General features: G+C 59.7%; 1 protein-coding gene across 1 annotated transcript in view; it reads right to left on the reverse strand.

Moving 5' to 3' along the window:
* Positions 1-343: 343 nt before the first annotated feature.
* The window catches only part of CSPG4 (chondroitin sulfate proteoglycan 4), a 35,168-nt gene continuing 12,047 nt past the window's right edge, over positions 344-23,464 (reverse strand). Inside the window, exons 2-10 of the mRNA XM_082735832.1 lie at positions 17,637-17,800; positions 12,641-16,180; positions 10,836-11,318; positions 10,293-10,469; positions 8,434-8,632; positions 8,211-8,345; positions 7,918-8,084; positions 3,701-3,884; positions 344-3,403 (exon numbers count right to left, since the gene is read on the reverse strand). Coding sequence (XP_082591958.1) covers positions 1,569-3,403; positions 3,701-3,884; positions 7,918-8,084; positions 8,211-8,345; positions 8,434-8,632; positions 10,293-10,469; positions 10,836-11,318; positions 12,641-16,180; positions 17,637-17,800 — 6,884 coding nt within the window. The 3' untranslated portion in view covers positions 344-1,568. The remainder of the gene's footprint in view (positions 3,404-3,700; positions 3,885-7,917; positions 8,085-8,210; positions 8,346-8,433; positions 8,633-10,292; positions 10,470-10,835; positions 11,319-12,640; positions 16,181-17,636; positions 17,801-23,464) is intronic.

Genomic DNA, 23,464 nt, shown 5'->3' on the forward strand with positions numbered 1-23,464 from the left:
GGTCGTGACTCCCGAGCAGCTCATAGAGGGTCTCTAACCAGAGGATGGCCTCTTGGGGCAGCTCGCTTTTCAGAATCCTTGCTGCTTACTCTGCCTTCGAGAAGGGGCACCCTCGGTCTTCTTGTTGGGGGGCGGAGACCAACTGAAATGTTCCTTGGGAAAATCTCCAGGGAGCCAAGGGAAGACACCAGTGGCGGTCCCCTCGTCTCCCCCGCAGCACCAGGTCCCAGCCTTGGGATCCCTATGTAACCCCCTCAGTCTCCTGACCTTTGCTGCTCCAGCCACTTGAGAGGTAGGTGGAGAAGGACAAGGTTGTGGAGGCCAAAACTCAGGCTAAGACATCTGTGGCTGGGACGTTTAATACATCTCCTGATTTCATTGTTTCTTTGAGCTCCTCGGAGGTGGCCTAGCCTATCTCTACTAAACCAAAGGGCTTTGGTCCCATTCCACAAAGACTGGCCCACCTGCCTACACAGGTGGGGGCAGAGGAGATCTGAAAGGTCCCTGGAGGTGGACATTGAGGGCTCACATGGCCCTGTCCAGCCTGCTGGCTGAGGCCTGGTGGGACGGCCTGCCCCAGAGGAGTACAGGCCAGTTTGGACAAGGGCCCAGTGCATGTTCAGACAAACGACACTCATCTGTCCAGAACCTCCACAACACTGTTTATCCAGGCCCCATGGAGTTGAGTGTCCTCAACTGCTCACCCCCAGTCCTTGGGGGAGCACAGGCATTGTAGTGGCCTCTGGCCTGAGGCCTGCATACTCCCCAGCCCAGCCAGGTCCGGGGCCACAGACACACACTACCTACCTCGCCCTCAGCCTGTCAAGGTTGGGCTCCGGGTATGAGCTGGCCTCAGACCTTCCTCCCTCCCACACTCTCAGGAGCTCCCTCAGTCTGGGCGAGCTCGACACTGTGTTAAATAGCTTCCTTGCAATCCCCCTTAAATAAACCCATTCCCAGAGCAACCCACCCCATCTTGTTCCCTGAATGTATTATTCTACTGGCTTATGTCTCCTAGAGAGTGGAGGGGCTCCCTCCTCCTGCCCTCTGCTCCAGGGAATACCATCTCCCTAAAAAACCAGGGGAAAAAGTTTTCCCATCAGCTCTGGGGCAGAGCCAAAGGGAGGCCTGGCTTGGAGTGGAAAAGCCAGGAATCCCCATCTGTCACCCCAGCCCTCTCCTCTCCTTGCCCTCTCAGCAGTCTGGCCAGCTGTGACTTACCCAAGATCACAGACCCAGGATCCAGAGTCCTGACATATCTAGGAGGTCACTCTGGTTTTGACAGCCCAAACTAGCTCCAGGGCAGGGGGACTGACTCCAAGCCTGCCTCTGACCTTAGCCCACCCCTTGCAGTTCTCCAGGCATGGAGAAAGCTGGGGGGATTCCAGCTCTTGACTCCGCTTGGTCCCGGGCCCCTGGGACCTCCTCCCAGCACCCTCCACACCAGATGTCCCCAGGTGTCTCTATCTCTGGGGATACTCAGACAGCACCAGGGTATGGGAGCAATGGGGCCAGGGCCTGAGCAAACCTGTCCCTGGCCTGATCAGCATCTGGGCCCAGGCCCGGGCTCACACCCAGTACTGGCCGTTCTTGAGAGCAGGGTTGGGTGTCCGGCAGAACTGCAGCAGCTCTGGGTCAGGCTGGCCCCCCGGTGGGGGCCCCTGGCTGGGCACTGCTGTGAGCGGGATGGCTTGGCCCGGCTCTACCTTGCGGAAGGTCTCGTTGTCACCCGCTAGGCCATTGCGGGGCTTGGCAGTCAGGACTTGGACGTCGTGCTTGCCTGTCTTGTTGCGTTTGCGGAGGTAGAAGAGCAGAGGAAGGATGAGTGCCAGGAGCAGGAGGACCAGACACACAGGGATGATGACGCTGAACATGTTGGCCTCCAGGAAGCCCAGCAAGCCCCCGCTGGCCACAGTGGGCACGGGGCTGGAGGCGAACGGGCCTGGCTCCCCCGTGGGGGTGCTGCTCTCTGGTTTCCTTGCTTCGGTCTGAGCAGGCTCGGGGAGACTGAGCAGGGCCACGCTGTAGGGTCGGGCCGCATCGTAAGGTTCAGTGTCAAAGTCCAGTGTGGCCACAGCGGGGGGGACACCCCGTGCCCACAGCTCCAGAATGAGACTGTCGCCCACAGGGCCAGGGGACTGGCCCTCTGGCTTGCCCACTTCCAGCCCCAGCCTTCCATCCTCAAGGTCCTGCTGGGTGAATTGCTCCACAAGCTGGCTATCGCTGGGCTCCGTCCTGGCCCGGGGCACACGTATCACACGGCCATGCCGGGGTCCCGCCAGGAGCCGGAAACGGGGCACACTGCCCGTGCGGTTGGCCAGCTCTCCAGCATCAAGGACGGTGGAGTCCAAGCGCAGGGTAGCCCCCTGGGGCCATGGCCCACCACCCCCCACACGCAGCAGAGCCCTGACAGTGATGTTCACCGTGGCGGACGCATTGGCCCCTCGGGCCAGCGCCAGGATGCCGAAGTGGTCTCGAGAGGAGGAGAAGTTGGTGAAGGCGAAGACCACCTCCCCCTGGTCTACCTGGAGCTGGCTGAAGGAGGCAGCGGGCTGCCCAGCCACCAGGAGCTGCCCGAAACGGGGCCGCCGGGTGAGGCGGTAGGCAGCGTCTGGCTCGTCCCGGTCTGACACCACGTGCAGCTGCTGCCGGCTCAGGGAGGAGCGCCCCACAGCCTGCGGCACCTCCAGGGGCGCCCGCAGCTGCACCTCGATGGCTGATGGCAGGACGTCCACGGCCAGGGACATGGGCACGGGAGGGCTGGCCCCGTCGGATGCGCTCAGCTGCAGAATGCCAGCCACGCTGCTCCCATTGGCCACGAAGGCCAGGCGCCCAGCGTCCACATCAGCCTGCGTGAAGCGGGTCACCGGCCCTGGGCCGGCCCCCACCAGACTCAGGAAGCCATTGAGGGGAGCCCGCTGCACCTCATACTCAATCTCCCCAGGCGCCGAGTCCGGGTCCACCACACTGAGCTGGGCCCGGGAGACCGGCACGCGGGAGCCCCGGGTGAGCCGGAGCGGCACGGATGCCTGGGGCCGCGGTGGCCGCTCGTTCACATCCCGCACTGTGATGGTAAAGGCCTCTGAGGTCTGGGGTCCTGACACGGAGGCCCCCGCTGGCCCCTGGAGGTGGGCGCGGAAGCGGAAGCCATCCTGCTGGGTGCCCCCGCCACCGTGGGCATAGGCCAACTGCCCTGCGGCCAGCTCGGACTGCAGGAAGTGGGGCCGGCCGGCGTGGAGGGGCTCCTCGGCCACCAGCAGCTGGCCCCGGGTGGGGAACTGTGTGATCTGGAAGAGCACATCATGCTCTGGGCGCTGGGGTGACGGGATGCTGGCCAGGAGGTTGGAGGCATCAAGGGTGGCCGTGGTGATCTCGGCCCGCTGGCCTTCGGGGACCCAGAGACCTAGGGGTGGGATGTAGGCTATGAAGGTCCTGTCCACTGAAGAAAGACCTCAGAGCCTCAGACCAGGACCCCCACGGCAAGGTTGTGCCTTTTCCCTCAGACCAGGTACCCCAGGGTGGGGCTCAGGGGCCCCTGGAGGATAAGGATCATGTCTCCTCTCTGACCTCAAAATGTCCCCACCTGCTCACCCTCCCTTAACTTCCCAGATCCTGGGAACTGACGAGGGAGCTGCTGACCCTGGCCTTGTGTCCCCTCCTTTCTGGACTTGCCCAGCGTCTTCCCCATCATACAGTTCACCTTTGTTCCTCCAGAGGCGGCTGGGGCGCTGGGGGCAGGCAGCCTCGAAGGACACAGACACAACAAGGGTGGCAGCCACATCCAGGGCAGGGGGTGATGACAGCTGGAGCTCCAGGGTGTCGTGGACCTCCCAGAAGGGCTCAGGAGGCATCTCGTGTTCGTACAGAACATTCCCAGCATACACCTGGGGAGGGACCCCATTTTGGGAGAAGAGAGGCAGGTTGAGCCTGTGGAGCCTGGGAGCCCCCCTTGTAGTCTCCTTGACGAGCCCCTGGTGCCCAGCCTCACTGTCGACTCTCCTGGCTCTCCCTGGCCCCATGTCAGTGACCTGTGCTCTCCCTCACTAGCTCAGTGGATCACCATCGGTAGTGATGTGGCAGTGAGGACACTGGATCTAGAGCTTGATGCCTTGTGAAATCTGGGCTCTGCTTCCTCAGGTCAATCACCTCCCCTCTCTGAGCCCGCAAGAAAAGCAGTATTCGAACGCTTCTCTCTCGGCAGCTGGTCCTTCCACTTCTGCCCTGGGTCCCTGCCCCTCTTCCCCACTGAGGACACCAGTTTCACCAGCTCCCTCCTTTCTCCTATGGCAAAAATTTCCCCCCCAAAAGAGAACATTCCCATCATTACTCAACCACGTTATTCTCTCTTCTGTCTTTTTTTCTTTTAAAGATTTATTTATTTATTTTTGAGAGAGAGCAAGAGCACGTGCGTGCGTGGGGGAGAGGGGCTAGAGGGAGAAACTCCAGCAAGCCCTGCGCTATGCACAGAGCCCAGTGCAGGGCTCAATCTCATGACCCTGAGGATCACTACTGGAGCTGAAATCTACTTGGGTGCTTAACTGACTGCACCCAGCCCCCCAGCCACCTCCTCTCTTCCCTCTTAAAGAAAAGACCCATGACTTCACTTTTTCCACCAACATGTGTCACCCCTCTCCACATTTGGCTCTCCTTTACAGCAAAACTCCAAAAGAACAGTCTAGAACCTGCTCTATGCTGTCCTGAGTGCAGGCTACACAGGCCTTTGCTCCCGTCCTCACCGAGGTTACCCACAATGTCTGCGTTGTGAGACCCGACGGCGGTTCACGGGCCTCATGTTGCTTACCTGCTTGGCACGCGGCACTAGACCTCATGGTGCATTCCTTCCTCTAACATCCGTTGGCTTCCAGCATGGCCCCCTTTCCTGTTTTCCTCCTGTCTCGTTAGCTGCTCCTTCACAGACTCCATGGTCCCCCTCTTCTCCCCGATGCCTATAGCATGGCCTCCAGAGTCTCCTCTATCTACAGGCACATCCCACGTGTCATCCCAGGTCAGCTCTGCAGGTGACCCCCTTACTTCTGTCTCCAGCCTGGACTGCTCTCTCCCGAACTCCAGACTCACATATCCACTTGCTTCTGGACAGCTCCCTGAGGATGTCTAAGGACCAGCTCAGAGCTGGCCTGGACCAGACAGCCTTCTGACCTGCGCGCCTCTCCTAGTCCTCCTGCTTCTCACGATGGCAGCTCTGTTCTTGCCGTGGAGGCGTCCCTGACTCCTCCCTCTCTCGCACGCCATCACTTCTGGCCTGGATTATCGCTATAGCTTCCCATGTCCCAGTTTTGTCCGTTGATCCCTGCTCTACAACTGTTCTGAACACCGAAGCCAGAGCGAGACTTTTCCTATGTAGGGTTACTGTCCTTCTTGTTCAGATAGTACAGTGGCTTCTCCTCCGACCACAAAGCCCCCACTCTGACCCCAGTCCCACCACACCTGCTGTTCTCCAGGCCCGTCTGCCTGGTAAACACCCAGGGATAGTCCTCACTTCCATGAAGAATTTTGCTCCTTTCTTCTGCCTGCTAATCCAAATGTGTTCTCTGGTCTTATCTCTTGTTTTCCCCTTTTAGGGGAGGGAGATCTATTTCCTCCTTAGAAAAACAGGGCTTGTGCAATAATGAGATGGAAATTGATGTCCCAGCATGTGGGAGACTCTTGGACAGGGTAGTGATGAACTGGAGAGCAGTGCCCATCTAATAGGGGAGGCAGCCCCACGCTAAGGGGGGGGGGTCACCTCAGTTCTAAAGGGGGAGTGGAGCCCCAGTGAAACGGGTGGTTGCTCCTCAGCTGATTGCTATAGGAGGGAACAGAGCCTTTTAAGAAACTGGAAATCAGGGCACCTGGGTGGCTCAGTCAGTTGAACATCTGCCTTCGGCTTAGCTCAGGTCATGACCTTGGGGTCCTAGGATGGAGCCCCGCATTGGCCTCTCTGCTCAGGAGGGAGCCTGCTTCCCCCTCTGTCTCTGCCTGTCTCTCTGCCTACTTGTGATCTCTCTCTCTCTCTTTGTCAAATAAACAAATAAAATCTTAAAACAAAAAAAAGGAAAGAAAAGAAACAAAACTGGAAATCAAGGACACCTGGGTGGCTCAGGCAGTTAAGCATGTCTTTAGCTCAGGTCATGATCTCTGGGTTAGGTTCCCTGCTCAGTGGGGAGTCTGCTTCTCCCTCTGCCCCTCCCCTCTACTTGAACACACGTACTCTCTCTTAAATGAATCAATAAAACCTAAAAAAAAAAAAAAAAAAAACCCAAAACTGGAAATCAGGCTTTTGAGTGTGTGTGTGTTTGTTTAAAATCCCTCAAAAGTTGTATGTTGACCATTAATTTTAAAATATTAAATGCCTTGTGCATGCCAAATAAAACACATCTGTGGTCTAAATGTGGCCCTCAAGGACTGTCAGCTGTGACCTCTGGCCCAGGCTGAAGGGTGGCAGGAAGCAGAGACCCCCAGGAGTGGCCTGGGAGGATAGAAGCCTGCAGGAGTTTCTGTGGATGGGAGGTGTGCCATTGGGGGTGGCAAATCACAGGCAAGATGGGGAGGGGCCTCTCAGCTCTGCGAGCAAGTGGTATCCTCTGGTGAGAGAAATCTTGCACTGACAGTCAGAAGTCATATTCCTCGTTTTGCCTCTCACTAGACGCATGCTCTGAATAGTCACATGATCTCTGTAAGCCTCAGTTTCCTTATCTGCAGAACGGGACACCTAATCCTTGCCCCACCCGACTCAATATTGCAGGACAGTGGTGCTGTCAAGACAAGACGCAGTCCTGCCCTGCCCCTGCCCCAAAGCCAGGACAAAGTCTCCGCCAGGAAGCCTCTTTCCTGGCTTCCCTGGGTGGCACAGCCAGCCTGGCCCCCTGGCGGCCATTCACCGTCATTGCATGTACTGCCGGCGGGTGGGGCCAGCGCGGTGGGTGGGATGGGACCCTGAAGCCTGGTCCTCTTCCCTCCTATTTCCTGGGCATCCAATGACAGCGGCTCCCTGGGAACCAGGGTGCTCAACGGCTGCAGCCGCCAGCCTGCTGAATATCTTATCGTGGGAAGGAGACCTGGGCAGAAGCCAGGACTTGATGAGAACAGAAAACCTGGGCCCAGGGGGATGCTGACAGGAGAGACCTTTTGCGGTGTATCCCTTGTGAGAACTGCCTCTTTCCCCCCATGCCTGAAAGTTCCCCACCTGCTCTGCCTTTGGAGAGAGCCAAGGCTGCCAGCATTCACAGGAAGTACCTCCTACACTTGGAAGGGGTGTTAATTTAAGTGATGGCTGCTGTCCCCCATCCCTGCCCACGCAACCTCCCCCACCCCCCCCAGTTAGCAGAGAGCTGTGCACTCCCAGCAACCTAGCAGTAGACCTCTTCCCATGGCTATCAGTTCTAGTGTTAACTGGTGGCCTCTGGCTTGCTCTGGAACAACTAGGCCCTGAAGAGAGATGGCAGCTTCACTCCCACTTCACCCTCCTTGGCTGCCTTCTGTTCACTCACGTCCCTGGGACCCACTCTGCTTCTTGCTGGCGCCAGACCTCAGCCTCAGGCTTCCACCTCTCAGGAGCCCAGCAGCTGCCTTCATCTCAAACTCCACGCCTAAACCAAGCATGGCCCCTCACTAGCCACAGGGGATATGCTCACGTCCCTGACTCAGAGCACCCTCTTCAGCTCCTGAGGTCCAACCGCAGCTTCCTTCTGGAAGCCATGCCCCAGGACCCTAGGCTTGCTCTGGGCTGAGATCTTTCCCATCTTCTGTGTACTGGACTGGTGGCTCCTGGAGGGCAAGACAGGCTTAGCCTGGGGAATGGTGGGGCCAGAGAGTGCCTGCTGTCCATGATGTGGGAGTGGTGCCCAGGTGCACAGGCAGACTGGGTCCCCTGGGGCTGAACTGAGTCTGCGTGGTGGCTGTAGAGAACTGGGCTCTTACCTCGGTTTGGGTAAAGTTCGCCAGGGTCTCCCTGGTGCTGCCGTGCTGGGCATGGAACAGCCTGCCCAGTCGGGGCCCCTGCACCACCCGGTAGAGCAGGTGCTGGGGGTCAGTGCCCGCACTGGAGCTGGCTCTCAGGCTCTGGCTGCTGAGCGGCTGGACCGACCCTGTGAGAGGCACAAGGGGCCTGTTGGCTGTGGACCAGAGCCAGGGCAAGGTCTGCGACGGCTGGCGAGGCAGAGACCCTGGCGTGTCACCTGGCCTACAAGGCATGCCATGTGTGGCAGACCTACCTGGGCACACGGTCAGCGTTCGGCTGCCCTCCAGGGAGAGGAGCAGCTGCTTCTGGGCCATCACTTGGAAGAAGTGTCCAGAGGAGGTGTGCTCCCCGTCGGAGAGGCTGAAGCGGAAGCCTCCATCCAGGGCTCCTGCGGGTGGGGGTGGAGTTGGGTCTCGCTGGCCCATCGTGGCTCCCCATCCTCAGGGCACCACCCCCCAGCCTCCCCGAGTACCCACCTCTGTGCGAGAACAGCACGAGCCCGCCATCCAGCTGGGCCTGGGTGAAGCTGTGGACCTCGGTGCCTGGCGCGGCCCGCAGCACCACCCGCCCGTTGCTGGGCTGTTCAATGGTGTAGACCAGCTCTTCCGGTCCTGAGTCGCTGTCTGTGCCCCTAAGAGCCTCCGGAGGGAAGGGCACCGTGGCCCCCTCCCACATCTAGGGACACAAGCCTGTGAAGTTTCTGTCCCCTCCATGCTCTCCCACCAGACTCCTCCCTGGCCCCGAGGCCATCATCCTCAGGCTGCAGCTCAGCCCCCGGGCGATGCTGGGCTCTGCCTGACAAAGGGCCCTCCACCCCTTTCTGCCAAGTAGGAATCCTACTTGGCTGTTCCGCAGGGCCCAGAGTCTCTTCTCTCTGCCCTGATCCTGCTTGTCCTGCAAGGCCAGCTCCTGTCCCCGACCTCAGGAAGCCCCCAGTTCTTCCTCTCATCAAGTTCTCTCCCTTCAGAGCCCCCCAGCCCTGACTGACGAGCCAGTCTTTCCCTGGTCCTGTCTCACGGGCAGGGCCGGGGCCTTCCTTTAGACCCTCCATAGTGAGTCTGGGCATGCGCTGTACACACTATGGGAATGGTGATTTTACTTCCTCAGGAGGTTTATAAATGGGCTCCCCTTCCAGGTAAAGGGAGGGCATGGGAGGCACAGAGGCCAGAGAGGCTGAGGGTTGGCTTCTGTCCTGTGGCTCGGGGCTCAGCAGCGGCACTGCAATGAGGGCTCAGGTATTTTCAGGGCAGTTATGAGGCCCCACCAGATGGCGGCAGCCACTCCTCATGCTCAGAGCGAAGAGGAGCCTCCCTTAGCCTCCTGCCTGGCAGATCCATTTCTGGGATCCTGTTACGTGACCCCAGCTGGGTAAGCAACTTGGGCAGCCTGGGGAAGGCTCTCATATCTGGAAAACGAGTCCTCTGGGATTGCAGGGCACCTTCTTTGAGCCCCAGGTTAACCCCAGATGAGCTCTGGAGTTGGGGGGACCAAAGTATGGAGGTGGGTCTTTAGCGCCCGGCTCCTGACACAAACATGGTGGACACCGTCACCTGGTGGCCAAGAGGCCACACAGCACCACCTGCCTGCGGTTCCAGGGCAGCCCATACCCTGTACCCCCACTGCTCTGCAGGCCTCCTCACCGCTGGACCGCTCCCCATGGGTACATCCTCTACCATCAAAGGTGTCTTGTGTCTCACATCACAGACATCCCAAGTTCGCTCTCTTCTGAATCCTTCCATGACTCCTGTTGACCCTAGAAACTGGCATCAAGGCCATCCACTATCTTGGGTGATCTTGGCCAAGCCATGCCCTTTCATTCCACCAATAACTGCTTCTGTGACCATGGAGAGATGTTGTGACCTGCCTGCACCTCAGCTCTGACCTCTGCCGAGTGAGAGCACCACGGTTCTGCAGGGATGTAAGGGGCAGGAGCTCAAGAAGCCAAGATGTGGCCTTCACCGGCCGTGGGCGGAAGGGAGGAGCTTAACCCCTCTGACCCTGGAGTCCACCCTTAAGGGCTAGAAAGAACGTTCTTCGGGAGTTCTGGTCCTGAGCCTTAGAAAAAAGCCTCCTGCTGAGGGTGAGTCCAGGGAAATCAGGGCCAAGGATGGCCATTCCCAAGGCTGCTTACAGCACTTAAAAGTGTTCAATAACGAAGGCTTATACCTGTGTTCTGTTTTCAGTGCGATGACTCCTTCTCTCTTCCCAACAACCTACTGAGGCATGGGGCATGGTCCCCATTTCAGAGAAGGAAGCTGAGGCTCAGTGAGGGGGTGCTACGTGCTGGGCCTCTCTTTGGGAAGGGAGGTGGGAGGGGATCCCAGGCTACTCTCACCTTCAGGCCTGTGTTGGTGGTGAGGATGGGGGGCTGGTCGTTGACGGGCAGGATGGTGATGGTGAAGGCTGCAGGATGGCTCTGGCGGTCCACCTCTGAGGCATTGGCCACCAGGATGAAGCTGTCTGTCAGCGTCTCACTCCCGTCGTGCACATAACGGATCAGCTGTTGTTCCACCTGCAGGCAGGCCCATAGCGGATGGTCAGGTGCCAGCCAGCCTGGGAGCTGTGTGAGTCTCGAGCCCAGCACCCTTCTTGCCCTGCCTTCAGGTGTCGGGGGAGACTGGCTCCTCAGAGCTTCAGCTCCTGCAGGTGGCAATAGGGACAGCTATTCTTCCCAGAGAGAAGGATGGAAGGAGTAAAGGAAAGAGGACAGGCACTTCCATATGGCCAGAGAGGGAGGACTGACGTCAGGTATCTCTCACAGAGGGGTCCGTACATGGGACTCCCTGCCTCTTGGTGCCCAGACGGGGAGTGCCTGCAGCTTCCCCTGCTCTGCCTGCAGGGCCAGGCTGCGTGCCCAGGGCCTCCCCGACAGCTGTACCTCTTTCCAGGAGAAGGCACTGAGGTTCCCCTCCTGAGGACCGTCCTCTCTGCGCAGGGCCCCATGCCGGGGTGGCTCTAGCACCTGCAGCTCGAGGCCAGGCAGTGCGGGGAAGTAAGGCCCCAGCACGCGAACCAGCGGAGGGCCCAGGGTGCGGGTGCCGCCCTCAGGAACGCTGAAGTTGTGCGTCTCCAGTGGGATGGCAGCAGGCAGCACCTCCAGCTCCACATGGACACCCTCCAGGGGTGCACCCAGGCCTGAGGACACATCCAGGGAGAAGGCGTCGCTCCAAGCCTCTGGGCGGGAGTGCAGGTACAGGACCCTGCCGGCGTCCACCGCCTCCTGTGAAAAGCTCTGCACTGGGTCCAAGCTGGGCGACCCGGCCGCTGAGGCGCTGGGGGACAGCATCACCAGGTAGCCGGCCTGCGGTGGAGTCTTCACTGAGAACACGATGTCTGTGGGTGCCACTGCCTCCTGGGCTGCCTGGTGGACAGAGGGTCAGGGGGGAGGCTATTGTGGTCCCTAGGTGGCCAGAACAGGCTCAGTCTCCATGCTCCTGTGAGCCCCCGACTGCTGCTTCCTTAACACACAGACACACACTCAGGTTCACACACACGACACCCAGACATGTAGCTGGTTGGGGCAGGGGGGACTGCACCCTTTCACAATGCCTACCCCCCACCCAATCCCATGCTCACACAGCCTCGGAGACACGCACTCCCTGAGATGTATACAATCACATGCCCCCAGAGTTAGTGACACAGATGTACAATATCACCACACCCTGACATGTGGACACAGACACAGAGCTACATCTTACACAACACACCCTGGTAACACACATGCACACACACGTACACGGATGGAGGCCCTGCCCCGCTATCGCTTCTCTCCACCACCAGAGGGCGCGCCATCCTTTTCACAGACGGCAGGTTTCGCGGAGCGTTGAAGACCCAGGTCCCACCCAAGGGCCACTGCGTGCTCCCTCGCCTGATGGTCCAGCTACAAAAGACCACACGCCAACCCCCAACTCACATTCCTGATCCTGTGCCTTTGCCTGGAATACTGCCTGCATTCCAGAATTCTGCTCTCTCTACCCAGACTACTGTCCCCTTGTCCCCTGCTACTGAAACCCCAGGGCCTTCAAAGCCTGTCTCAAATGCTGCCTCCTTCAGGGCAAAGCCTTTCTGATGCCAGACATCTTTAGTCACAGTCTGCGCTGGAATCCAGACAGCTGGAGCTACAGAGGGCTCAGAAATCGGCAGTGTGGCAGAGAGGGCAAGGACCAGGCCTGAGGTCACACAGTGGGTCAGTAGGCCTGCTGGAAGGCCTGTGGTTGCCCTGAGAGGTTCCTGGATGGTCAGCAGCTCCGTCCAGGTCCTGAGGCCTGGGGTGGGGTCTGGGGAAGAGAGCTGAGGGCACGGGAGCCTGGAGATCAAATAGGTTTGTCTTCAAGGCCTCCAGTCCTCAAAGTCTGTACCCATGAAGATCCCCCCCGGGAACTTATTAGAATGCAGGTTCTCGGGCTCCACCTCAGAGATGCCACGGTCTGGGTGGGGCCCAGGAATCTGCGTGGTTAGCACAGCACGTCCGTGTGTGCACTCAACACGTGGAGGCACACACAGCTCACAGGCAGACACACACGCTCGCCCGGAATCTCTGAGGCACGCCCCTGGGCACATGTACAGGTACATACCCAAAGCACAGACAGACACCCAGCCCCAGGGACACAGGCGTGTCCCTGAACATCCAAGCACACTGGGCATGAAGGTTTGCCAGAAGGGCCCCCTAAACCGGTCCTTTACCTCCAGCTGATCCTTTCTGATCTCAGCTGCCTCCCCCTGGAAGACGTAGATCTTTTTGTGCTGGATCAGACGCAGTGGGGCCAGTGGCCCGTCTAGAGCAATGGTCACTTGCAAGGCAGCATCTGTGTGCACTGGCCCTGCCTCCACGGAGAAGGTCAAGGTGTCTCGAGGGCTGAGGCTGCCATTGTGGCTGTAGAGAAGGGCCCCATCCAGCAGGTCCTGCTGGGAGAAGGCCGTGGCGGGCTGGCCGGCCCGGAGCAGGTGTCCCCAGTGTGGGCCGTCTGTGACATGGTAGCGGACCTCATCCCCACTGCGGATGTCGAGGTTGGTGTCCAGCTGGAGCACGGCAGAGTCGATGGTGCCCTGGCCTCCTTGAGGGACCACGAGGCTGGAGACATTGGCCACGTGGAGGTAGGGCTCTGAGGCCTGCACTTCGAGCAGCGCAGTGGCCTGGTGCCGCCCGTCAGACACCTGCAGCTGGATCCAGCCGCGGTCAGCCCCCGAGTGCACAAACAGGACCCGCTTCTTCCTGAGGTCCTCCTGGGTGAAGCGGTAGATGGGCCGTGTGGGCTCATCCACAGCCACGATGCTGCCAAAGAGAAGGTCTTTGCGAGTCAGCACCAGCTGAGTGTCTGCAAAGCCGGAGTCGGCGTCACTGAAGGCCACGTCATCTGTTGTCAGCAGCCGCTGGCCACCCCGGGCCACATGGAAGATACGGCTGATGGTCTGCACGGGAGCGTGGTCATTTATGGGCTGGATGGCCACGCGGAAGACGCCCCGCACCTCCTCCCAGGCCATGCCACCGCTGCCGTCACCCTGGCGCATTGCCACGAAGGGAATGTCGTCTTCTGTGGTCTCGGAGTTGTCATGCTGGTAGACCAGCCGGCCCTGCAGCAGGTCCTCATTGGTGAAGGATGTCACCATGGTGGCCTCGTCCTGTGCCCCCCTCCAAACCAGCCTTCCATGGCGGGGCCGCTCCATGACCTCGTAGAGGTAGCTGGCGCTGTTGAGACTCTTGACGAAGAGGTGGTCAGCGGAGAGAATGCCCTCGCCGCCCTCCGGCACCGAGAGGAGGATGTTGGTCAGGACGGGAGCATCTGGGTCACCGCCAATGTGGACAGGGAAGGTGTAGAGTGGGGAGAAGTGCGGTGGAGCTGTGACACGGAAGCGGAAGGTGTCTTCAACTGTCTCTGAGGTGCGTGCCGTGGCCCCATAGGTCACCCGGCCAGCCTGCAGGTCATCCTGGGTGAAGCTCTGCCCTTCTGACAGCCGTGTGCCCTGTAGCCGCAGGTTGCCCTTCCTGGGGGCCTGGACCACCTCATAGTAGAAGGTGGTGGGGCTGGGGCCTGCCTCCTCCTCCAGGGTGGCCTCCAGGTGCGCCGTGGTGAGCACCTCCTGCTGGGTGTTCTGAGTGCGCAGGGGCTCCAGCCGCAGCAGCCACACTGTGGCTCTCTGGATTGTCACTGGGAAAGACAGATTGCTCAGGGTCTCCTGGCCCACCTGCACCTCCAGGGCCAGGTTCTCCACAGTGTCCTCGGTGTGATGCTGCGGGTCAGTGCTCAGGTATCTCACGCGGCCGTGCTCCACATCCCGCTGGTGGAAGGCCTGTGTGGCCCTCCACTCGGCCCCCTCGGCCCCACCTGCCCCCTGCTTCTGCAGCTCCCCAAACTGCAGGGCCTCTGTGACTCGGAATAGGACGCTCACATCCTGCCCCACGGCGTTGGTCTCCACCGACAGGTTGGTGGAAGAGATAGGGGCTGCCGAACCCTGGGCCAGGCGCAGCCCTGTGTTGTGGCGTATCTGAACCGTTGGCCGGACTGCCACCACCTTCAGGGTGGCGGGGGGGCTGGCCTGCAGCCCGTCACTGACCCGGAACGTCAGGTCCTGGGCGGGGCCACTTCGGTGGACATAGACGAGGCTGCCGGCCTCCAGCTCCCGGCAGGAGAACTCCGTTGCTGGCTCCCCAGGCTGTTCTCGGCGCTCCACGGGGAGGCCGGTGGGGGTGCCAAGGAGCTGGAAGGTGAGGCCCTCGCAGGCAGAGTCTGGGTCGTAAGCCTGGAAAACTTCGGGCCCCAGTGGCTTCTGTGTGTGCTCCAGGATCACCATGAGGCTGCCATGTGGGAAGATGATACGGGGTGGGTCATTGACAGGATTTATCTGGATGGGCAGGATGTAGGTTTGGCCCCTCCGAAGGCAGGTGGGCACGGGCACCCTGGCGGTCACGGACACCTCCAGCATCAGCTGGTCGGAGGTGTCCTCGGAGCCATCGTGGATGTAGCGGACCTTGCGGTTCACCACGTCCAGGAGGGTGAACATTTTCCGTGCCTGGGCCCCGGGGATGTCCAGCTCGAGCTCGCCGTGGCGTGCCCCGCGGCTCACACTAAATAGCACCTGGGATTTGCGCAGCTCGGCCTCGCTCAGGTCCAGCATGGGCTGCACATGCCGCCACTCGAGCCAGGCCGCACCCCCCTCGGCCACCACCAGTGGGCTGATGGTCAGCAGCTGGGTGAAATTGGCAAAGACAGGCGGCAGCCCTGGCTCAGGGACACAGGGCTCAGGCAGCTCCACGGCGGGCCACGCCTCGGGTGCCAGTGTGGAGAAAGCTTCGTACAGGCCATAGGCGTCCTCCTCGTACTCGTCTTCCTCCAGCCTGCAGCCGGCTGTCATGCTGCGCGTCAGCAAGGCATCCCGGAGCCCCTGCCTCTGGCCATTGATGCTGAGGTCCTCCATGCAGCCCAGCAGGGAGGCATTGATGGTCCCCGGGGCCAGCCCCAGGCGGTGTTCCTGGAGATGGCGAGAGGCCTCAGTGTCCAGCCCCCCCAGGAGGAGATTGCCACGTGGGTCCAGATAGCTGAGGACCCCGCGGTTGGAAGTCCGTGTGGGGTACTGGTCCACAGAAATCTCCAGCTGGTGAGCGTCCACATGGACGCTGACCTCATGGGGTTGCCCATCGGCCACGGGCACGCTGTTGTGAAGCAGTACCGTGCCCTGGCCCTTCTCCACCACAGCCCGCAGGTGGCCCTCAAAGATGTCCACGTAGAGGAAGTCCCCATGCTGACCCCCTGCCTGGAAGGCCAGGGGCGCCTGCTGGCTCCGAGTGGTGAGGATAAACTCCAGGGTGCCTTCCTCCCGAGTGCTCCAGGCCGGGAAGGCAGCCAGGGAGTGGGGTCCAGAGAAGCCAAGGGCCACGCTGTCATCTGCAGAAAACTCTTCAGCACAGCCCTCATGCACGCCTGGCGTCAGTGGTCGGAGCAGGTTGCGGCCATTGAGGGTGGCAGCGTGGAGGCAACCCCTCAGAGGCTGGCTAGCCTCCCTCAGGTAGGACAGGCTAAGGCTCCCGGGGCCCCCCAGGAAGATCCCATAGGGGACCTCCAGGGGAGCTCCCAGGATGGGGGCTGAGGCGTTCAGGAACCCATCGACGGACAGCAAGGCCTCGCTGTCTGAAACGGTCAGCTGCACAGTGTGGACGGCAGAGTCACTCAGCAGGGTCCCAGCTGGCGTCTGCAGCCTTAGCTCCTCCTGGCCCAGGGCGAGTGTGACCTGGGGAAAGATGGAGGAATGGGAGTGGGGGCCACATCCTGAGGGCATCTGCTTCTACTGTAAGAACACAGTGGGCCTGCCACAGCGGAGTCCCCAGACTGGAGGTGCTGGGACAGGGGATTCTCAGGCCACCCGTCTCCTTCCTGCCACGCCCCTTACTCATCCTCCAGACTCTCACCGAAGCGATCTCTGAGCCACGTCTAGATGGGCTCTGGGGTCCCTGCTGGGAACCAGAGAACTGCCATATAGCAAGATGCTTTTCTAGAGATTCAGTCTGCATTTTTTCACTCTCCCCAACCTTCCTAGGTTGGGTGAGCCGCCAGAAAATCACTTTAGTATCCAGAAGATTTGCCCCTGGAATAACGGGCACCTTAGAATCCCCAGAACACCCTGGGACCCCTGGGGCAGCCAGGCTCACTGCTCAGGGACGGGGAGCCCAATTCCAGGTGCTCTCTGTGTTGAAGGTTACATAAAGCAAAGCTCCTGGATCCGGGGTGAGGGGTCCTTGGGGAGAGGAGAACACAGATGTGTCTCGATGTCATTGGCTCCGGAACTGGATCTAGTGTGGTGTTCTCATGACCGAATGGTAGAGTGGGTGGTGGCAGAGTGTGGAAACTGGAAGAGCCGAGCACTAAGAACTGTGGCCTTGGGAGTCGGAGTACGGAGCCCCTCCACAGGGCTGAGGCACCCTTGTACTTGGCAGAGAGGGAAAACACCAGCCCCGGTGCTGTACCCAGCCTTCACTCAACAGTGACACCTTGTGGCAGTGGGACGCAATGGCAGCAGCAGATGAACTGAAGACCAGTCCTAGTCCTCTCCCCCCTGGAGTGTGGAAGCAGAGGGCTTTCCCAAATTTGGACTAAGATCTCAAGTTCTCAAACTCTTCATGGTCAAGGGGGAGCCTCGAGAGAGAGAGCCAGAAGACTCCTTTCTAATAAAGCTGGTGGTGACTGGACGAAATGGGAAAAGGGAGAAGCTTTGCAGTATAGGGTGTGTCCATCATGGACAGACAACTCAACAGCTAGGTGACTGGTGCTAGGCAGGGGACTTCCTAGAGTTGCCAGTCCCAGGAGAAGGCACCCAGCCCAGGGGAGTGCCAGGGGACATGCTGAGATGGGGACGGGGCAGGACTACGGGAGGCCGGGGTGGGGCAGGGCCAGGCCAAGGGCTTGTGGTGAGCCAGGGTCTGGCGGCGAGAGACCAGAGACCGCCAGCTGGCTCGGACTGCAGGCGCGCCGTGAGGGAAATGGCCAGCCAGGGGTTGTGGTGGGAAGAGTGGATAAAGGGCTGCAGGCACAGCCAGTTCACGAGGGAGTCACACTTATGGCAATGCTGTTGTTCACCTCACACTGGGGACCTAGAGACCCTGCGGCTAAGGTGAATCATACAAGGCCACCCAGCTGGCTGGGGTCCATCTGGGGCTAGAGCAGGAGGCCAGCAGGGAGACAGCACTGACCTCTAGGTATCCGGAGTGGAGCTGCAGGAGGAGGTGGTCAGCCTGGCCTGCTGCCAGGAGAAGCAGGGCTTCGGGCTGAAAAGTGGAGAATTGTAGCCAGAGGTCTACATCAGTCAGAGCTGTGGCCGTGGGCACCTCCAGGTGGTTCTCACCGAAGAAGGAGGCTGCGTGAGAGAGAGAGTGAGAGAGAGAGCTGGGGTCAAATTGCAGACTCTTGCCTGGAAGGGGTGGGGGCTGCAAAGGATGAGTAGGTTGTGGGGAGGTAGTCCAGGCTGGTGCGGCTTTGTGGTGGCCCATCACCTGCTTGGTCCTGGGGCCGAAAGACACAGCCTCTCCTTGTGTCCAGCCCAGACCTTGGCTCCAAAGGAGCCCAGACCCATTCCAAGCAACTCAGGTTTCCTCCTCAGAGGTTCCTGGGGCCGGGGACCTCTGCCAGCTCTGACTCTCTTCTCCTGGGCCTTAAAGGATTCTCCATCCTGGGTCTAGTCCTCGAGCCTAAAGGAAAACCATCCTTGACTGGGTCACCGGGCCTGATGGTTGTAGACTCTGGAAATGGACTTCCAGGGGAACCATCCCTACCCCACACTGGTCCCTGCTCAAATTCCTTCTCCTAAATGCCCTGTGCTTTGGTTCTTGGGCAACACTTTCCATGCCATGTCCTCCCACCGTGGTGCTCAGACAGGCTGCCCACCCATCCCTGCTTCTCTCTTGGGCCACACTCTCAGATGTCTTCAAGCATGGGGGTAGTAGCTTGTCGGCCTGAGTCCACCAAGGAGCAAAGACTCTGAGGCCAGATGGAGACCATGTGCAGTGCTGGACCCCAAATGGGCCAAAACTTCCTGCATGGCCCTATATTGCTTCCTGCTGCAGACCTGATGATAATCCCTGGTGAGCAGTCAGATCCGGCCCTATTGTTTCCACCTCAGCTAGTGAGCCACTGATGACTACAGCTGACCTCTCTGAGCCTGGGTCTATGGCTAAAGATAGGGCCTTGGGGGGCTGAAGGTTTGCTGAGCAGGACAGAGCGCCCAGGTCCACATGGCCTGAGCAGGTTGTATCTGTGGTTTCTCAAGGCTGGTGGGTGCTGTAGGGGGCCCCTTTGGTCCCTCACTGGGATACTTCAACTTTTAAAGCCGCCACCGCCTCCAGTTAGTTCCCCCAAATTAACCTCCCTTGACCTCCAACCAGCTGCAACAATTTCTGGTTTTTTTCTTTTTGCAGAGATTAGGGCCAAATATAACTTTGACTCTGCCCCCCAGAGGTCCAGCACTAGGGAAGGGGGTGGGGAGACAGAACGATTTAAAAAAGCTATTCACCTCTGTGGGGCTTCCCTTAAGCCCCGTGTGACTGAGTAAAGGGATAATCTGGCACCAGCCACAATATGTGTTGGTTCCTGACCTGACAAGGTGGCTTCAGCCACTGGAAGGGTCTGGCAGGATGTCCAAGAAAGATAATGCTCTTCCCTCTTGGGCTGAGCTGATATATCTCCGGTTATCCCCTCTTGCCAGTTCTTGCCGGCAATACCATACCTTGTCTGAGGGGCTAGAGGAATCAAGTGCGAGCTACAAGACCCTCTGGGTGGGTATGGCCCAGCAGAGCCAGCTGACCTTGGTGTGGGTGAGGGGCAGCCCCTCGCGGTGAGAACTCATGGGCGGGGGCTCCTCCTGTGCAAGGACATTGATTCTTCTCTTTTTTTAAAAGATGATTTTATTTATTTATTTATTAGAGAGAGAGAGAACGAGCAGGGAGGAGAGGGAGAGGGAGAAGCAGACTCCCCACTGAGCAGGGAGCCCCATGGGGGGATCAACGCCAGGATCCTGAGATCACAACCTGAGCTTAAGGCAGATGCCCAAGGAAGGAGCCCCCCAGGGGCCCCAAGGGCATTGATTCTTAAGAAAAAAAGGCAGCACACAGAACTGAGGGCAGCCTCCCACCCCCACACAGAACGTGGGGGCCCGTGGCTGCCCCACTGGCTGCAGCTATCACTACGGGCAGCTGGCAAGAGCTGATTGTTAAATTTGCAGGAATTTTGCCAGCCAGGTGATGTTGTGGGCAGTATTTATACCACAGAAGAGGCAAAGGCTATAGATCAGCATTCCCTCTCCCCCAGAAAGCCTGTTGCTCAACATTTGCCTGTTTAGCATGCATGGGAAGGGGGCCCTCCCCCTCTGGTGGTGGGGGGAGTGAGCTCACACACCCATTCACACTCCCTTTCATCAAAAGTGGGTGCGGGGAAGGTGGGTTCAGGGTATGAAGCCCCCAGGAAGGGATGGGGATGGCAGGCTCTGCCCACTGAACCACCTGCCTCCAGCCGCATCTCAGAAGAGGAGAGGGGCAGCCTGCGTAGCCTGGTTCTTCAGGCTGGAGTGGGAGGGTGGCAGGAAGTAGAGGTACTTTCCAGAGAGCTGGGGTCTGAATGAGCCTATTGAGGGGCTGGGCCCTGCTGTTTCCTGTGGGGCTGGGCAGGGAAGCGCTCACACAAGCTGCCTTGTGCTGCTGGGAGCTCCTGGCTCGGGCAGCCCCCTCATCCCAATGGAGGCCTTGGAGGCCTTGCTGGCCAGGGTTTTGGAAACTCTGACAGCGCCATTCCCCCCACCTCCTGGTCTCCTTCTGTGGTCCCTTACCGTCTCTGATGGGCCACAGTTGCAAGGACCCAGTCTCCCAGTCCTGGGAGACAGTGGGAGAGGCTGCCAATGGGGAAGCAGTGCAGCATAAAGGAGTGAGTTAGGAGTCAGTTCCAGAAGGCTTCCTGGAGGAGGTGAGGGTGGTGGAGAGGAGGGAGGGAGGGGCCTGGGCAGTTTCAAAGGGCAGCAAGGCCCGGTAAGAGGGTGGCAGCAGGGACCCACAGACAGGGACACTGAAGACAGAGGAGGAGAGGGAAAAGAAGCAGGAGCCAAGCTAGCCTCAGTGGCCTGACTGGGGTCCTAGGGCAGTGGGGGGAGGAGAGAAGGCAACATCACTGCTTGGAGACTTGCCCTTGACTCTTCTGGGTCAAGAACACCCATGATTCATCCAAACACCAGTTCAGGCCTGTAGCAGATCTGCGGGCTGCCCTTTGGGCCAGAAGGGGCCCAGTTTGGCCTCCGGTCACCATTTTGTAAAATGGGTGCTCCTTCCCGGTCCCTCCTCCCTCTGTCTCTGGGGATTAGTCCCAAAGGTCCCTTTCTGGTCTGGGAGTCTGCTCTCAGATAGGGGTAGGCAGAGGGTTAATGGGTAATGGTGTGGGCTGTCTGGCTGGTGCCAAGTTCAGCGTGGGGGGGCAGGGGCCTTGAGGGGTCTGGGTGGAATGGGAGGGGTCCCAAGAATGCCGTGTGTCTGGGTTTCTCTACCTGAAAGACGGTTCATGGGTGGGTGTGTAGGACTACGTAGAAGCCTATTTGCGTGTGTGTTCAAGCGTGTGGGTGGCTGCTCGGGGGTGTGTTTTGGGTTTGCATAAGGCTGTGTGTTTGTGCATGTGTGCGCGTGTGGGCTGGGAGCTGCCGGGACAGAACTGCGATTGTGCCCAGGCCTGTCCTGCCCCTCGGTGCTGCCCGCCGTGACTTGGCCGGGTCTGGCTCCCTGAAAGGGGCTGTGTGTTCCCGGAGGGCACCCACCCCTCCTGCTCGGCGCCCGTCCGTCCTAGAGGTTTGCTGAAGGTGGAGCCTCCCACAGCTTCCCGCCCTTCCTGACCACGGACAGGGTGTCCTGTCTGGGCCAAGGCAGAGCGGCTCCATTCCTCTTCCTGAGTCGAGGTTGGGGGCCCAGAAAGAGCCTATGACTTTTTCCTCCACTTAGGCCAGTGTCCCCTGCAAACCACCCTCTGGCAGTCTCTAGGTTGTGCCAGCATCTCCTGTCTCCCGGGGCACTCTTAGTGTGTGTGTGAATGGGGACCAGAAGCCTGCCCTGGGAGACCCCAAGCGTGAGACTTACTTCCCCCATGATGCTCTACTCTTATCTGTCAGTGGCTTGGGACAAGGGGTCTCCCTGTGGGGAGTACCTCCACACATCAGGCTCCCATCATGCTCTCCCGGGCTGACCAGGGGCAGGGTCTCTAGTGTGGGTCCCTTTGCGAGTCACTGGGGGTCGGGGTGGCTGCAGACCCTGATCCTTCTGAGTCCTCACAATGCCTGGTGTTAGCCACACCATCTCTATCCAAGTGTCTGTCCCTTATCTCCTTTGTCTCTGTCTTGGCCACTTGGCCACGTCGGAGCCTTATCTCTGCCTCTCCCTGTCTTTCTTTACCTTTGGCTCCCCTCTTGCCCCTGCCCCATCCTGGCTGTCATTGGGAGCACCACTCTTACCCCAGGACGGTCTAGAGAGCTAGGTGTGGGGCCCCTGGCCTCCGCAGCCCTGGCCCCCCGATCCTTGGGTGATGGGTTCCACAATATCAAAGTTCTCTGCAGCTTTAGCTTTCAGTAGGGTTTCTAGACAGACAAGCTGAGGCCCCAGAGGAGAAGCAGTTTGACAGAGAAGCAGAAAGTCTGCAGTTCTTGGCCCAGCCTCCTGAATGAGCCCCCTCCCACACAGGCACCCCCAGCCCACCCTGCTCCCCGGCAGTCCTTCCCCGTGGGCCCTGCTCCCGCCACATTCCTGGTTGCCCTGGGGCAGCCAGGCGGCCCCCCAGTCAGCGTGCGTCACGAGCAGCAGCATTCCTGGGTGTCTGCTGCCGCCTGACTTTATAAGGGAGGGAGTTTGGGAGTCAGAGCGGCTGGGCAGGATGGCCAGGGGGCACGCCCAGGGCCCAGGGGCAAAGGGGGGCGGGGGGAGACCTGGACACATGTATGCTGGGGAGGTGTACCCAGTGGTACTGAGATGGAGCGGGAGGTGGGAGAAGGGGGAATCCATAGTCGTTTGTTCATTCATTCATTCATTCATTCACAAGTATGCTAATGCAGCCATGGAAAAGAAGAACCACCTCCGGGAGACAGAAAGCCTGAGAAAGGTGTTAAAACCTGGAATGAGAAATGAAGACCACCCCTCTCCTCTGCAGAAACTGGGCTCAGGGGCAGACAGAAGCCTGACGAAGGAGATGAAGAAGGAGAACCCAAGGGAGACCCAGGAGGCTGGATGTTGGCGGCAAGCCTGCTGCTGTGGGCAGGAGTGAGGAGGGCGAGGAGGGGGCATGGCCAGCCAGCCAGGGAGGGGAAGGACTCCTGCTCTCAGGGGAAGCCAGCCCTCTCCACTGTAGCTTCTTGGGGTTGGGCACCCAGGGTGCGGACCCTATTCCAAATCCACATCCTAGGCAGGCAGGGGTGAGGCTGGGAGAGCCCGTCTCTTGGGAAGTATGAAGGGGGCCCTGGGGGAGGGCTCTAGGACGGCCAAGGCCAGGATGAAGGGCTCTCTGACTCTCTTGTGGGTGCCTAAGTGTGTGGCCCTGTGTAAAGGCAGGTGTCCTGCCCCCTCCCCAAGGTCACCCAGGCCCTCCAGCGCCCAGGCCAGATGCCCTCCCCTCGTGCCTCCAAGGGATGTGCTTTTTCCTTACCAGCTTTCAGGCTGCCAGCCTCGCCTGCCTGTCGTCTCAGCACTGGGGAGACCCCCTGCTGGAGTCAAGGTGGGCCCCCATCTCTTTTCACTCCAGGATCTCTTGAGCCCTAAGATTCACTCTCAGGACACTCGGGAGTTCGGTTGCCTTTTCTGGATCTTGTGAGACCAAGGAGGCCAGGCCGGTATAAGTTTCCTTAGCTATTGGCTGAATCCTGACCCTGGCCACTGGCCTCGGCTACGGGTCCTCTAACCCAGAGCTTGGAGGCCACCCAAGCCGAGGGGCACATATTGGGCAACATTTCCAATTTCGGGACCTCCTCTAAAAGGGGATTACCTAAAAGGACTGGTACCCTGGGCCATGTGAC

This window comes from Mustela nivalis, assembly GCF_964662115.1.
Source record: "Mustela nivalis genome assembly, chromosome: 6".
Classification (NCBI taxonomy): domain Eukaryota; kingdom Metazoa; phylum Chordata; class Mammalia; order Carnivora; family Mustelidae; genus Mustela; species Mustela nivalis.